Source organism: Bufo bufo, chromosome 1 (assembly GCF_905171765.1).
Source record: "Bufo bufo chromosome 1, aBufBuf1.1, whole genome shotgun sequence".
NCBI classification, from domain to species: Eukaryota; Metazoa; Chordata; class Amphibia; order Anura; family Bufonidae; genus Bufo; species Bufo bufo.
Window position 1 is genome coordinate 665085156 of NC_053389.1, and position 17056 is coordinate 665102211.

The 17056-nt window shown below is 43.8% G+C and overlaps 1 protein-coding gene across 1 annotated transcript in view; it reads right to left on the reverse strand.

The window, feature by feature from the left end:
- Positions 1–16879, reverse strand: part of SLC30A4 (solute carrier family 30 member 4) — a 44789-nt gene extending 27910 nt beyond the window's left edge. Inside the window, exons 1-3 of the mRNA XM_040414028.1 lie at positions 16413–16879; positions 11485–11631; positions 8833–8986 (exon numbers count right to left, since the gene is read on the reverse strand). Coding sequence (XP_040269962.1) covers positions 8833–8986; positions 11485–11631; positions 16413–16776 — 665 coding nt within the window. The 5' untranslated portion in view covers positions 16777–16879. The remainder of the gene's footprint in view (positions 1–8832; positions 8987–11484; positions 11632–16412) is intronic.
- Between the last annotated feature and the right edge of the window lie 177 nt (positions 16880–17056).

Sequence of the window (17056 nt, forward strand, 5' to 3'; positions counted from 1 at the left end):
GAACGCAATGCCAGATCCGTTTTGCCAGAACACTCGGGGCCGAATCCGGCATTAAAGCATTTCAATAGGAAAAAATGCCGGATCCGGCATTCCGGAATTTTGGACGGAGATATCTCCGTCCTGAACGGATTGCTCTCCATTCAGAATGCATTAGAATAAAACTGATCAGTTATTTTCCGGTATTGAGCCCCTAGAACAGAACTCAATGCCGGAAAAGAATAACGCAAGTGTGAAAGTAGCCTTAGTTGTCCATAGCAATCAATCACAGCTCAGCTTTCATTTTTTCAGAGCCCTGTAGGAACTGAAAGCTGAGCCTTGATTGGTTGTTATGGACAACTAAGACAGATTTATTGTTAGTCTGTTTGATTTGGAGATATTGGAGACTTTTTCGTCGGCCACCCTGTACTTATACCAGCCCTAATGTTTTTACCTTTATACCATATAAAGAAAGGTCTATACTATTAAAGAGGTTTTCCAAGACATTTATACTGATGACCTATCCCTGTGATGGCTAACCTCCGGCTATGATCAAACTACCACTCCCAAAATGCCCCCTTGCTTGGCTGTTCCCAGAACTCCACAGAAATGAATGGAGCATGCTGGGAGTCGTAGTTTCACCACAGCTGGAGTGCCGGAGGTTAGCCATCACCGTCTATCCTATCAGTGTAAAACTCCCGGAAAACCTCTTTAATAATATAGCATATACATACATGTACACTCTTAGCTTGTAATGTGATTTGCCACTAAGCAAACTTATCTCTGAAATGTAAAAAGGAAAAATATGTCTTCACCCAATATTATTAAGTCACTCAAGTTGCAATATTAACCCCTTATACCCCCGGAAATTTCCATTTCTCTGCTTTTAAAACAGAAAGTGATACCTCATAAAATATTTATTACTTAACATTCCCCATATGTCTACTTTATGTTGGCATCATTTTGTAAATGTCATTTTATTTTTTTGGGATGTTAGAAGGCTTAGAATTTTAGAAGCAATTCTTAAAATTTAAGAAAATTTCCAAAACCCACTTTTTAAAAGGGACAAGTTCAGGTCTGAAGTCACTTTGTGGGGCTTACATAGTGGAATCTCCCCATAAATGCCCTTATTGTCGAAACTACACCCCTCAAGCTACTCAAAACTGATTTTACAAAAACTTTGTTAACCCTTTAGGTGTTCCACAAGAACTAAAGGAAAATGGAGATGAAATTTCAAAATTTCACTTTGACAGATTTTTCATTTTAATCCTTTTCTTTAAACACAGAGGGTTAACAGCCAAACAAAACTCAATATTTATTACCCCGATTCTGCGGTTTACATAAACACCCCACATGTGGTCGTAAACTGATGTAAGGGCACAGAAGGATAGGAATGCCATATGGTTTTTGGAAGGCAGATTTTGCTAAACTGGTTTTTAGAGGTCATGTCCCATTTTAACCACCTCAGCCCCCCTAGCTTAAACCCCCTTAATGACCAGACCACTTTTTACAATTCTGCACTACACTACTTTCACGGTTTATTGCTCGGTCATACAACTTACCACCCAAATGAATTTTACGTCCTTTTCTTCTCACTAATAGAGCTTTCATTTGGTGGTATTTCATTGCTGCTGACATTTTTACTTTTTTTGATATTAATCAAAAATGACCGAAATGTTTGCAAAAAAATGACATTTTTCACTTTCTGTTGTAAAATTTTTCAAATAAAACTACATTTCTATATAAATTTTTCTCTAAATTTATTGTTCTACATGTCTTTGATAAAAAAAATAAAAATGCAATAAGTGTATATTTATAGCGTTTACAAACTATGGTGCAAAAAAAAAAAAAAATTTACGCACTTTGACTTTCGGAGCACCTGTCATGTTACCTGAGGTTCTACAATGCCCAGACAAATGACCCCATTTCGGAAAGTAGACACCCTAAGGTATTCGCTGATGGGCATAGTGAGTTCATGGAAGTTTTTATTTTTTGTCACAAGTTAAAGGAAATTGAATTATTTATTTTTTTCTTACAAAGTCTCATATTCCACTAACTTGTGACAAAAAATAAAATTTTACATGAACTCACCATACCCCTCACGGAATACCTTGGGGTGTCTTATTTCTAAAATGGGGTCACTTGTGGGGTATTTATACTGCCCTTGCATTTTAGGGGCCCTAAAGCGTGAGAAGTAGTTTGGAATCCAAATGCGTAAAAATGCCCTGTGAAATCCTAAAAGTACTCATTGGAATTTGGGCCCCTTTGCACACCTAGGCTGCAAAAAAAAAAAAAAGTGTCACATGTGGTATCGCCGTATTCAGGAGTAGTAGGAAAATGTGTTTTGGGGTGTATTTTTACATATATCCATACTGTGTGTGAAAAATATATCTCTGTAAATGACAACTTTTTACTTTTTTTTTTATACAAAGTTGTCACTTTACAGAGATATTTCTCTCTGGGTGAGAGAAATATCTCTGTAAAGTGACAACTTTGTATAAAAAAAAAAAAGAATACCCCTTGTTTGCCATTTGGTCAACTAAATTTAGGGGGTATTCCCTGAGACTACCCAAGAAAAAAAAGCAAGCCTGTCTTGCAAATGGGAGGCTAGCGAAGTACAGGAAGCCGCTGCGATTGATAAAAAAATATCAAAACTAATTTTTTTATCGCCGCAGCGCTTGTGTAGTGCTAAAAAATAAAAATTAATTGTCACTGTGGCGGGGCGGGCGTGGGTGAACGCACGTGTGGGCGACCGATCAGGCCTGATTGGGCAAACACTGCGTTTTGGGTGGAGGGCGAGCTAAGGTGACACTAATACTATTATAGATCTGACTGTGATCAGTTCTGATCACTTACAGATACTATAAAGTACCAATGCTGATTAGCGATACGCTAATCAGCGAATCAGTGACTGCGGTGCGGTGGGCTGGGCGCTAACTGAAGCTAACAACCTACCAAAGGGGCCTAAACTAACCTAAACCTAACAGTCAATACTGGTGAAAAAAAAAAAAAGTGACAGTTTACACTGATCACTTTTTCCCCTTTCACTAGTGATTGACCGGGGTGATCAAAGGGTTAATTGGGGTTATATGGGGGGGGGGGGGGTGATCTGGGGCTAAATATGTAGTGCTTGGTGTACTCACTGTGATCTGTGCTCTCTGCTGGGACCAAGTGACGAAAAGGACCCAGCAGAGAGCACAGAAGCCATTTAACACATAATATTTTTTAAATATAATGTGTTATATGGCTGGTGGTTCGTTATTTTAAAAGTCACCAACCTGCCAGCGCTGATCATTGGCTGGCAGGCTGGTGACCAACTCCTTGTGCGCCTTTTACCGACCCGCACTGCGCATGTGCTGGCCGCATATGCGTGTCATCTCGCGTCTCGCGAGATGGCGCGTATATGCGTCCAGGAGGTGGTTAAGCCCCCCTGATGCACCCTTAGGCCTCATGCACACGAACGTTTTTTTTCACGGTCCGCAAAAACAGGGTCCGTAGGTCCGTGATCCGTGACCGTTTTTTCGTCCGTGGGTCTTCCTTGATTTTTGGCGGATCCACGGACATGAAAAAAAAAGTCATTTTGGTGTCCGCCTGGCCGTGCGGAGCCAAACGGATCCGTCCTGAATTACAATGCAAGTCAATGGGGACGGATCCGTTTGACGTTGACACAATATGGTGCCATTTCAAACGGATCCGTCCCCATTGACTTTCAATGTAAAGTCCGGAGTCCCTTTTATACCATCAGATCGGAGTTTTCTCCAATCCGATGGTATATTTTAACTTGAAGCGTCCCCATCACCATGGGAACGCCTCTATGTTAGAATATACTGTCGGATATGAGTTAGATCGTGAAACCTCATTTCCGACAGTATATTCTAACACAGAGGCGTTCCCATGGTGATGGGGACGCTTCTAGTTAGAATATACTACAAACTGTGTACATGACTGCCCCCTGCTGCCTAGCAGCATCCGATCTCTTACAGGGGGCCGTGATCAGCACAATTAACCCCTCAGGTGCCGCACCTGAAGGGGTTAATTGTACTATCATATCCCCCTGTAAGAGATCAGGGCTGCCAGGCAGCAGGGGGCAGACCCCCCCCCCTCCCCAGTTTGAATATCATTGGTGGCCAGTGCGGCCCCCCCCCCCCTTCCTCCCTCCATTGTAATAAATCGTTGGTGGCACAGTGTGCGCCCCCCCCCTTCCTCCCTCTATTGTAATAATTCGTTGGTGGCACAGTGTGCCCCCCCCCGCCCCCCCCCCTTCCTCCCTCTATTGTAATAATTCGTTGGTGGCACAGTGTGCGCCCCCCCCCCCTTCCTCCCTCTATTGTAATAATTCGTTGGTGGCACAGTGTGCGCCCCCCCCCTTCCTCCCTCTATTGTAATAAATCGTTGGTGGCAATTATTGGCCCCCCTCCCTCTATAGCATTAACAACATTGGTGGCCAGTGTGCGGCCTCCCATCTTGCATCTGTGATGTTCGTGTCCGGTCGGGAGCTCCTCCTACTGGTAAGTGACGGTTCATTTAGCAATGCGCCGCACAGACCTGTCACTGTCACTTACCAGTAGGTGGAGCTCCCGGCCGGACAAGAACATCGCAGCAGCAGGTAAGTATGACTCTTCAACTATTGTACTATTGCTAAGTAACCATGGCAACGAGGACTGTAGTAGCGTCCTGGTTGCCATGGTTACCGATCGGAGCCCCAGCGATTAAACTGGGACTCCGATCGGAACTCCGCTGCCACCAATGATGGGGGGGGGGGGGGGAGATGGGAGGCCGCACACTGGCCACCAACGTTGTTAATGCTATAGAGGGAGGGGGGGGGGCAATGGGGGGCGCACACTGTGCCACCAACGATTTATTACAATAGAGGGAGGAAGGGGGGGGGCGCACACTGTGCCACCAACGAATTATTACAATGGAGGGAGGGAGGGGGGGGGGCGCACACTGTGCCACCAACGAATTATTACAATAGAGGGAGGGGGGGCCGCACTGTGCCACCAATGATATTCAAACTGGGGAGGGTCTGCCCCCTGCTGCCTGGCAGCCCTGATCTCTTACAGGGGGATATGATAGTACAATTAACCCTTTCAGGTGCCGCACCTGAAGGGGTTAATTGTGCTGATCACGGCCCCCTGTAAGAGATCGGGTGCTGCCAGGCAGCAGGGGGCAGTCTTGTACACAGTTTGTAGTGTATTCTAACTAGAAGCGTCCCCATCACCATGGGAACGCTTCTGTGTTAGAATATACTGTCGGTTCTGAGTTTTCACGAAGTGAAAACTCAGCTTTGAAAAAGCTTTATGCAGACGGATCTTCGGATCCGTCTGTATAAAAACTAAACTACGGCCACGGATCACGGACACCGATGCCAATCTTGTGTGCATCCGTGTTCTTTCACGGACCCATTGACTTGAATGGGTCCGTGAACCGTTGGCCGTGAAAAAAATAGGACAGGTCATATTTTTTTCACGGCCAGGAAACACGGATCACGGATGCGGCTGCAAAACGGTGCATTTTCCGATTTTTCCACGGACCCATTGAAAGTCAATGGGTCCGCGAAAAAAAACGGAAAACGGCACAACGGCCACGGATGCACACAACGGTCGTGTGCATGAGGCCTTACAGTAGGAACTCCCAAAAAGTGACCACATTTTAGAAACTAGGGGATAAGGTGGCAGTTTTAGTGGTACTATTTTGGGGTACATATGATTTTTATTGCTCTATATTCGCACAGTTTTTTTTATTTTTTACAACATTCATCTGACAGGGTCGATTATGTGCTATTTTTTTTATAGAGCAGGTTGTTACGGACGCAATGATATTAAATAGGTCTACTTTGTTTGTTTCAGTTTTACATAAAGCATTTTTGAAAAAAAAATTATGTTTCTGCGTCTCCATTTTCTGAACGCCATATTTTTTTTTTTTTTTTAACTGCCGATAGTCTTGTGCAGGGGCTCGTTTTTTTGCAGGAAGAGTTGATGTTTTTATTGGTACCATTTTTGTGTACATATGATTTTTTGATCATTCATTATTACACTTTATGTGGCAAGGTGACCAAAAAAAAAAATATATATCATTTATTTATTTTTACATTGTTAGGTCATGTGATTTTTATAGAGCATAGATTGTTACGGATGTGGCAATACCTTATATGTATACTTTTATTTATTTAAGTTTTACACAATAGCATTTTTGAAACTAAAAAATTTTGAAACAAAATAAAATATGTTTTAGGCTACATGCACACTTCTATGGGGCCGCATCCATTGCTCCGTTCCGTTGTCCGCAAAAAAAATTATTATATATATATATATATATATTTATTATATCCTGTCTTATTCTTGTCCGTTTTGCAGACAAGAATAAGCAGTTGTATCAATGGCTGTCCGTGCCGTTCCGCAAATTGCGGAACGCACACGGACACCATCCGTGTTTTGCGGATCCACAATTTGCGGACCGCAGAACACACAACGGTCATATGCATTTAGCCTTAGTGTATCCATAGTCTGAGAGCCATAGCTTTTTTATTTTTTGACCGATTGTCTTAGGTAGGGTCTCATTTTTTGCAGGATGAGGTGACTGATTGGCTTTTTTTGTCACTGTTTTTATTTATTTTTTACCATGTTCACCTGAGGGGTTAGGTCATGTGGTATTTTTATAGAGCAGATTGTTACAGACGCGGCAATACCTAATATGTATACTTTTTTTTATTTATTTCATTTTAACACAATAATAGCATATTTGAAACAAAAAATAAAATTATGTTTTAGTGTCATGTTCTGAGAGCTATAGTTTTTTTATTTCTAGAGATTTTCTTATGTAGGGGCTCATTTTTTGCGGGATGAGCTGATGGTTTTATTGGTAGCATTTTGTGGGACATACGCCTCTTTGATCGCTTGGTGTTGCACTTTTGTGATGTAGGTAACAAAAAATGGCGCTTTTTTTTATGGTGTTTATCGGAAGGGGTGGATCATGTGATATTTTTATAGAGCCGGTCGTTACGGACACGGTGATACCTAATGTGTTTTTCTTTTTTTAATTTTTTATTATAAAATCAGGGGAAAAGGGGCGTTTTTTCTTTTTGTTACTTGAAACAATTTTTTTTTTAAATTGACTACGTTTTGGGGGTCTGATCCCCTCTGCAATGCATTACAATACATCTGTATTGTAATGTATTGCCTGTTAGTGTATTACACAGAGTAATACACTAACAGGTTGCCTAGGAGACCTGTTAGAAGGCATGTCCCAATGCCGTGCAAGGCATTGGGCAGCCTCTGCACGGCATCAGGCTGCCTTCTCACCCATCGGGTCCCTGCCACAGCAGCGCGGGGACCCGATAGGCGGCATCATCCGCAGCAAACCCCTTCTATGTCGCGGTCAGCGATGACCGCGGCATAGAAGGGGTTAATGCGCCAGCATCTGTGTTTTCACTGATGCCGGCGCATACAGCAGGGGCCCCTGCAGCGGCCGTAATAGTACGGCGCTGGCCAGCAAGTCACGTCCCTCTGCGCTGTACTATTACGGCGCTGGTCGGGAAGGGGGTTAATAAAACCCAAAATAATCTATAAATATTTACGATCCCAGATCTCCTCCTCCACTCCCTCCCAAGGTGTGTGTATTTGGATTACTACTCCAGAAGACCCCCTTACATTTAGGCCTCTTGCACCCGAACTTTTATCTTTTCCGTTTACATTCCTTTTTTGCGTTCCGTATACGGAACTATTCATTTTAATGGGTCTACAAAAAAAACGGAATGTACTCCATATGCATTCCGTATTTCCATTCAAAGACAGAACATTTCCTATTATTGCCTGCAAATCACGTTCCGTGGCTCTATTCAAGTCAATGGGGCTGTGAAAAAAACAAAAACGGAACGGATACGGAATGCATCCGTATCTGTTCAGTTTTTGTGGAACCATTTATTGAAAATTTTATGCCCAGCCCAATTTTTCTATGTAACTACTGTATACTGTATATGCCATGCTTCAGTTTCCGATCTGCAAAAAAACGGAAACCAAAACACTACTGAAACAAAAAAAACTGATATTTTTAAAATGGACCGCAAAACACTGAAAAAGCCATACGGTCGTGTGCAACAGGCCTTAGGGCTCATGCACACAACCGTGCTGGACTTTCTCTATTTATAGACAATTTGTCTTACCGTGGACTGATGAACAGCAAGGCTTTTGGAGATACTTTTATAACCCTTTCCAGCTTTAGGCAAGTCAACAATTCTTAATCGTAGGTCTTCTGAGAGCTCTTTTATGCGAGGCATCGTTCACATCAGGCAATGCTTCTTGTGAAAAGCAAACCCAGAACTGGTGTGTGTTTTTTATAGGGCAGCTGTAACCAACACCTCCAATCTCATCTCATTGATTGGACTCCAGTTGGCTGACACCTCACTCCAATTAGCTCTTGGAGAGGTCATTAGTCTAGGGCAGGCATGCTCAACCTGCGGCCCTCCAGCTGTTGTAAAACTACAACTCCCACAATGCGCTGCAGTAGGCTGTTTAGGCATGCTGGGAGTTGTAGTTTTGAAACAGCTGGAGGGCCGCAGGTTGAGCATGCCTGGTCTAGGGGTTCACATACTTTTTCCACCTGCACTGTGAATGTTTACATGGTGTGTTCAATAAAAACATGGTAAAATGTAATTCTTGGTGTGTTATTAGTTTAAGCAGACTGTGATTGTCTATTGTTGTGACTTAGATGAAGACCAGATCACATTTTATGACCAATTTGTGCAGAAATCCATATCATTCCAAAGGGTTCACATACTTTTTCTTGCAACTGTATATAGATACACACTTAACTGCAGAATCAGTCTAATCATCCTTACCAGCCAAGTGTTTAACTTACATGAGGTTCACCGCAACACCGACAGCCGCCGTTATCAGCATTACATCTCCATTAATGCTGTAGTCCATGTGAATTGTTCTCTGAACTGCTTCATAAAGCAAAAATCCTGTGAGAACGTACACCAGTAACACACTGATGATGGCCGACAGAACCTCTGCAAGGACAGAAGAGAAGATGAGCTCCACATGCACCGAACGAGATCAGGTTAGATCAGATGTGTTCCATGGGATAAATCCGGCTGTTTTATATGAGCATGTATCCTGCCTGCGCCTTGGAACACAAGGAAACATTTGCCTTTAAAGTGAAGGTAAAGGTTTTGCAGCTTCACTGTCCACCCATCAGCAGACAGAGGTAATTTATGAAATAACAGTCTGCTGCCAGGATCACGAGGGGCAGCAGTAAAGTGAAGGAAGCGACTCTCACATTGAAAAGGATGCACATGTAGATGTAAAACTGGGAAAATCCATTCAATGGAATTTTGAAAGAGTTTTCGTGTACTCCCCCTGAGCAGAAACCCACTTTACGAGTCAAATACACATCTTCCATATTGAGCAATAGCACAGTCATCTGCATAAAGTGATGTATTGCAGTAGACTGGTAAAGATACCCATTATAAACCAGTTCATCAAGAGGAAACATGCATTACTAAACTAGAAATAATGGGCTTATGTAAGGTTTACATTTTAAGTGCAGGTTACAAAATAAAAGCTGAACCCTTAGGTGCGGTCACTACACCTAGTGTTGAGCGAAGCGATTTGGTTCCAAGTTTTAAAGTGGTTTTCCCACTACCGAAGTTATTCAACGACGTCTCGTGCGATGTGTCTTCGGCTCATCGAAGTCCATACATTTTAATAGTGTATGGAGACGGATCTCCGTACAGTATTAATCAGAAGTTTTGAGCGAAGCAACTTTCGGTTCTGCATCCCAAGCTCGCTTTGCTCAACACTAATTACCCCTTTCACCGTCAAGGAACTATTGTGTATAATATGTCAGTACTTCTTGTAGGCAGAAATTAGATCTTTATATCCTAGCTTTAAATTCTGTGTGTGTCTCTAGCTCAGTGGGTAGCACTGGTGCCTTGTAGGGTTGGGGTCCTGGATTTGAATCCAACCAAGGTCAACATCTGCATGGAGTTTGTATCTGCTCCATGTACATCAGTTTCCCCCACACTCCAAAAATATGCAGGTTAATTCAGAGTTTACATTGTGAACCCCTCCAATAAGAGTGACTTCAATCTCCATACTGTGCTGCGGAATATGTAAGTGCTATATAAACTAATACAGTAAGGGATAGGGGAGATGCTGCAACTGACAACCGGAAGACAGATCAGTCCCGGTTACTACCATCCATTCTCTTGTAGAGTGACCCATGGGGGGAAATACAAGAATTCACCCTATCACAGGTTTCTCCACTTTGAACCACCCCTACTAAGGGATGCATTTTGTACTCACTCTGTACAAGACCCTCCCCTATTAAACGGGTTGTGTGCTGTAATGATATTGATGACCTATGCCCAGGATAGGTCATCAATATCATATCTGTGAGGGTCTAACTCTCTGTATCTCTGATTATCAGGTGCTTGAAGTGGTTGTGGTGCCTGTGCAAGCGCTGTATCCTCTTCAAAGTTTACCTGCACACCAACCGAATGGGATGAGCAGTTGTAATTGCGCTGCATTACCACTACTAGCTAGATGGTGTGCAGGTAAACTTTGAGGAGGATACAGCGCTTGCACAGGCACCACAACCACTTCAAGCAACTGATAATCAGGGATACAGAGAGTTAGACCCTCAACTTATAAGGAAACAGGGTTCACACAAGCGCCGAAACCCTAATCAGCGGGGGTGTCAGGAGCAAGACCCCTGCCAATCTGATATTTGCTTTAGATAGGTCATCAGTATTGTTACAGTGCACAACCCCTTAGAACTGAGAATTCCCAAAAAAGGGAATCTGTTTTCAGGTTCACAAATTGGGAATTCAGGGGCTAAGGACAATGGCATTACAAGTGAAGCAAACATCAGTGACCTCTACTATTTATTGTAGGTATTTCTGACACATATTTCACTTAATTTAAAGGCTATGTACACATTTGGTGGCAATTTTTTTGTATTATGGCATTGTACTAGTTTTGAGCTTAGTCATTTTTTTCAATCGATCTTTATTAAAAATGATGAGCTGCTTTCTCTGCACAGCTTTGAGTTTATCTACTAGCAGGATTTGCATTTTCTCTTTGCTCCATCAGGCAGGGAACTGACTGCTTCTTATCTCTGCTCTCTGACCTTATAAACACTTATAGCTCAGTTCTTATCTTACTGAAAAGAATGTGATTTAGGCTGCTTTCACACTTGCGTCTTGTGCGGATCAGTCATGGACGGATCCGTTCAGATAATACAACCGTCTTCATCCATTCAGATCGGATCCGTTTGTATTATCTTTAACATAGCCAAGACAGATCCATCTTGAACACCATTGAAAGTCAATGGAGGACGGATCGGTTTTCTATTGCGGCAGTGAAAACGGATCCGTCCCCATTGACTTACCGGTACATTGTGTACCAGGACGGATCCATTTGGCTCAGTTTCATCAGACGGACACCAAGATTTTTAGCCCGTAAAAGGTGTACATAGCCTTTAAGTAGCGCAAGCTAAACCTACCTAAGCGGTGGAATCCAAATGTAAAACGCTTGTTTGGAGACTTTGCGGACAACCACAGTGCAAGTAAAGTCAGGATAATACTGCTCAGATCAGTAAGCATATGAAGTGCATCCGTCATGATCGCCAGGCTGTTGGCAACATACCCACCTGTTGTAAAAGGATTAAAAAGTTAAGTATATTGAGAAGAATTTTTTAATTAGACTTTACTAGGCAGGACGCTTATGAAATAAGATATAAACAAGCTGACTTTTAGAAATAACATCACACAATTTCCATGTGACATGGAAAGTTTATTTTTCCATCAAAGACTACTCCCTTTCTCTAGATGGAGATGTTGATATAGTGTCTCTAAGCCCTCAACCCCTTGACAAGGGGGAAATAAAAGTAGCACATTTTTTTAAAAAGTCAACTCACAGATGACACTATTATTTCTAGTGTAGAGAAACTTTTGTAAAAATTATAGATTTAAAAACTTAGTCACTGTACTTTCACACAATTTAATAGAGAATGGTATAACTAGCAAATTTCTAAAATCACTTCACATAAAAGATATGCCTGCATCCACCTGAAAAAAGCTGTAAAGTCATGACCACTAGAGGTCTCCCTTCCACCTAAGCTGCTGTCCGGCAAGAGCCGACCCTGGTAACAGAGACTCCGAAGACTGCTCACAGGAAGTGGGGGTGTCCGAGGTAGCCGATATCCTGAGCCTGATAAAACAACTGCTTCTACACTCCTTTTGAGCATCACAGGAACCTCCTGCCTTTCTGAAAACAAACATAGTGGGAAGTAAGGGAAAGGATGTCACAGCAGTACAGTGCTAGCATAAGAGATATGCCCCCTACTTCTGAGTGATATGGATCTAGCCGTGCAGTTGAAACACGCTGAAAAAAAAATGAAAAAAAAAAAAAAATATAGGGAAGCTCAAACATAACTGTCCCTTCACAGTTATTATTGTACAAAGCAGCATAGCCATTATGCAAACTTTTCTTGAACACTCAGGTATGCTTTAACGCATGCAACTTCAAAAAGCCATTGGTTTTGAGTGTCAAACTTGACCCAAACCCACTGAACACAATGAAGGAAATTTACTACTACGATTGTGCCTAGCCATTCTAGAGCATAATGACACATCAGGTTTAAGACCTATTTAAGAAGCAAATGTGCCAAAAAGTGCAACCAATTGTGGAACAAAAGTAAGGCAATCGATAATTAGTGTAAAGTTAGACAAAAGTACCTAGCCATGCAGCAAATTTATAATCCAGCATCAGCCACTGTGATACACTAAACAGTCTCACGATACTCCGAATATAAGTTTACAGGGTCTACATTTTAAAGGGGTTTTCCAAGTGCTTGATATTGATGACCTACCCTCAGGATAGGAAATCAATATCAGATTAGCGTGGGACCAACCCTACCCGATCAACAGTCTGAAGAGACTGCGACACTCTGGTGAGCGTGGCATCCTCCTCGCAGCTTACCAAGCACAGCACTGTCCATTTGATAGTGGCTGCGCTTGGTATTGCAGCTCAGGCCCATGCACTTACATGGGACTGAGCTGCACCTAGGCCACATGACTGATGAACGTGATGTCACTGGTCTATGAAGAGGCTGCATCGCTCACTGGAGTTCTGCAGTCACTTCAAACAGCTGATCAGCGATGGTGCCGGATCCCCAAAGATCTGATGTTTGTGATCTTTGCTGAGGATAGGCCATCAATATGAAAATATTAGACAATCCCTTTGAACAGGATTAGTAAATCTGCTCCAAATGGCTTTTTGTCACTGAAAAGGGTTTGAATTTGTTACTAAGTGCTAAGATGCTGCTATGTAGGAGACTGTTCTGAACACAGTCATGTGTAACATGAGTAATACAGATCACTTCACAAAAAGTACTTTCAACAAATCCTGCCCACATACAAATGAAAGGATTTTTTTTACAGGGGAATTTTTATTTTATTTTTTTAAGGGGGGCGGAATGAGTAAAAAAAAAAAATGAAAAAACAAACCGTCATCAGTGGAGAATCAGTGTCAGTGACTGAGCCGGGATCATTAAGGTGAATGTTTTTTTTTTAGCCGATTAGTCAGCCTGCATTTGTGGGAGGGGCGGAGGCTCTTCATATACGAGCCACACCCTCACTTCCAGGCGTGTGTTTTCAGGTGCCCCACCCTCCCTCATCTCATCATTTCCACAGGGTATGCCCACTTATAGGCCTACCCACGATCATGGCTTAGGGCACACAACAAGCCATTTAGTCAGGTCAGCTAAGACACGCCTAGCTGGGTTAGGTTGTTCCCGTTGTTTCTCTCCCTAGGGTTCTTCGGATACCTCTTGGCCGTAGCCATGACATACATACATACATACATACATACATACATACACACACGTGAAACTCGAAAAATTTGAATATCGCGCAAAGTTCATTTATTTCAGTAATGCAACTTAAAGGGTGAAACTAACATATGAGATAGACTCATTACATGCAAAGCGAGATATTACAAGCCTTTATTTGTTATAATTTGGATGATTATGGCTTACAGTTTATGAAACCCCAAAGTCACAATTTTGAGGTCCCCTTTGCTCAGGGGGTATGGATTAATTAGCTGACTAGAGTGCGACACTTTGAGGCTAGAATATTGAACCTTTTCACAAAATTCTAATTTTAAGCTGCATTAATGCAATTCCTTTTAATTAGCATTACTGAAATAAATGGACTTTTGCACGATATTCTAATTTTTCGAGTTTCACCTGTACATACATAGACACACACATCCCCCTGGAGAATCACTTCAGCCTCAAGTGTCTGCTGGGTATTTCTTTCACAAGCAGGTGTCCTGCAATTTTGACAGCAACCTCTCCCATCGAGACTAGCTTGGTGGAGAAATGTGCCTCAGCTACCTCAGTACTTATTCCAGGTGCTCTACAAGATGGCACACATGGACATGTTCACAACAGTCTCCCTTGCACCCATCCAGCAGTAAGTAGTGTCCTTGGCATACGAATGACCTGCTTTAAAGAAAGTCCAAGGTGTTTCCATGCAGCAAACCTGTTTGATGAGATGGTTTATGTATATAGTCAGAGGGAAAATTCTGAATGACATTTTTATTTTCCTTCCTCTTGCAAAAGATATTTTGCCCTAAGGACTGATCGAGGGAGGCTGCAAAAAGCTGGGTACAAGCACGTTCTATATTCAAGACGCCGTGTACACAATATACATAAAGCCTGTATTAAGGCTACTTTCACACTCGCGGCAGGGGATTCCGGCAGGCAGTTCTGTTGCCGGAACTGCCTGCCGGATCCGACAATCCGGACACAAACTGATGGCATTTGTCAGACAGATCTGTCTGACAAATGCATTGCAATACCGGATAAGTCTCTCCAGTGTCATCCGGAAAAATGGATCCGGTATTATTTTTTTGCATTTTTAAAAAGGTCTGCGCATACGGCAATACATTTCAATGTAAATTAATGCCGGATCCAGCATTCCGGCAAGTGTTCAGTATTTTTGGCCGGGGAGAAAACTGCAGCATGCTGCGGTATTTTCTCCGTCCAAAAAACTTAAGAGGGACTGAACTAAGGCTACTTTCACACTAGCGCTTGATCGGATCCGTTCTGAACGGATCCGATCATATTAATGCAGACGGAGGCTCCGTTCAGTACGGATCCGTCTGCATTAATAACTTAGAAAAATTTCTAAGTGCGAAAGTAGCCTGAGCGGATCCGTTCAGACTTTCAATGTAAAGTCAATGGGGCACGGATCCGCTTGAAGATTGAGCCATATGGTGTCATCTTCAAGCGGATCCGTTCCCATTGACTTACATTGTAAGTCTGGACGGATCCGCACGCCTCCGCACGGCCAGGCGGACACCCGAACGCTGCAAGCAGCGTTCAGCTGTCCGCCTGGCCGTGCGGAGGCGAGCGGAGCGGAGGCTGAACGCCGCCAGACTGATGCAGTCTGAGCGGATCCGCATCCATTCAGACTGCATCAGGGCTGGACGGAAGCGTTCTGCTCCGCTCGTGAGCCCCTTCAAACGGAGCTCACGAGCGGACAGCAGAACGCTAGTGTGAAAGTAGCCTAATGCATCCTGAACGGATTGCTCTCCATTCAGAATGCATTAGGATAAAACTAATCAGTTTTTTGCGGTATTGAGCCCCTGTGACGGAACTCAATACCAGAAAACAAAAACGCTAGTGTGAACGTACCCTTACACGGCCTGATTTTTCGGCAGATAATCGTTAACGAACACTCATTAGTGATCATCTGGCAGTGTAATACTGCTGCCAATTGCCCAATGAACGAGCAAATGCTCAATCATCAGGCAATCCAAATCTTTTGCTGTCTAATAACAATCTGCTGCCGGCAAACCACTGTACAGCATGGGGACAGCGCTCGCTCCTCCCTATACTGAGGAGGAGATCGCTGCATGTAATAACAGTGGTCTCCTCTGCTAGCGAGCAGGCGATTGTAAGAGACAAAACTTTCTCCCCTTGGTTTAGATTGCAGATTACAAGGCTTGTATGAAGGAGATCAGTGCTGTTACTTGCAGTCCTGTCTGAACCTGATGGATGCCAAAAGGACACTCCTTTGGCATCTGTCTGATGACTGCAGCCTGGCATGAGCTTTCCAGGTGTATACCCCGCACACACACAGAGCAGCGCGGTGGTTCAGTGATGAGCGCTGGGGTCCTACGTTCCATCTACATGGAGTTTGTATGTTCTCCCTGTGTTTGTGTGGGTTTCCTCCAGTTATTCGGGTTTCCTCCCACACTCCAAAGACATACTGATAGGGAACTTAGATTGTGAGCTCCGGGGGACAGCAAGCAGTGATCATGTCTGTAAAGCGCTGCGGAATATGTCAGCGCTATATAAATCAGAGGACAGCCTTGGCATACATAGCACACATCTAATCATGTACTACTTGGCCCACTCACCGATCAGCTCGCCCACCATGAAGAGAAGGTAGAGGACCGCCGCCAGCCCCAGCCTCCTCTTCACCATGCTCTGCTTCCTCCGCTCCCGCTCCTGGCGGCAGCCATCGCACGGCTCTGCCCGGGCCTGCGGGGCATCTCGTTCCAGCAGCGAGTCATCATCGGAGGACAGGGCCAGGGGGCCGCCATTAATGGCTGGGGCATCATCGGCAACCAGTACCCGCAGCTTGTTGAAGCGGGGCAGCTCGTCCTCCGCTGCCACCTCATCCGGGTAGTCAAAGCCGGCGTCATCGCTCAGGTAGGGAGGCTGGTCACCTCTCCGGAGCTTTAACCGGACCGCGCTCCACCAGGAGTGAGGCCGCCACATGGCAGCCGGGCTTCAGCACTCTCCCGACAGAACCTCCGAGCCGCTGCCCCCGACGTGTTTTGACACTGCCACTTCCGGGTTTCGGCTCTAAACAACGCATCACATGACCACACAGTCACCCGCCCTACTGAGAGGACGTCATATGACTCTCGCTATAAAGCTCTATATGTCACGTGATTCGCGCATCGCTGACAGCTAGGTTCCCGTGTGCGCGCTTTAATCTGACTCACGTGACACCTCGTGAGCGCGCATTGACTGACCAGTTTAGCACTATAACCAG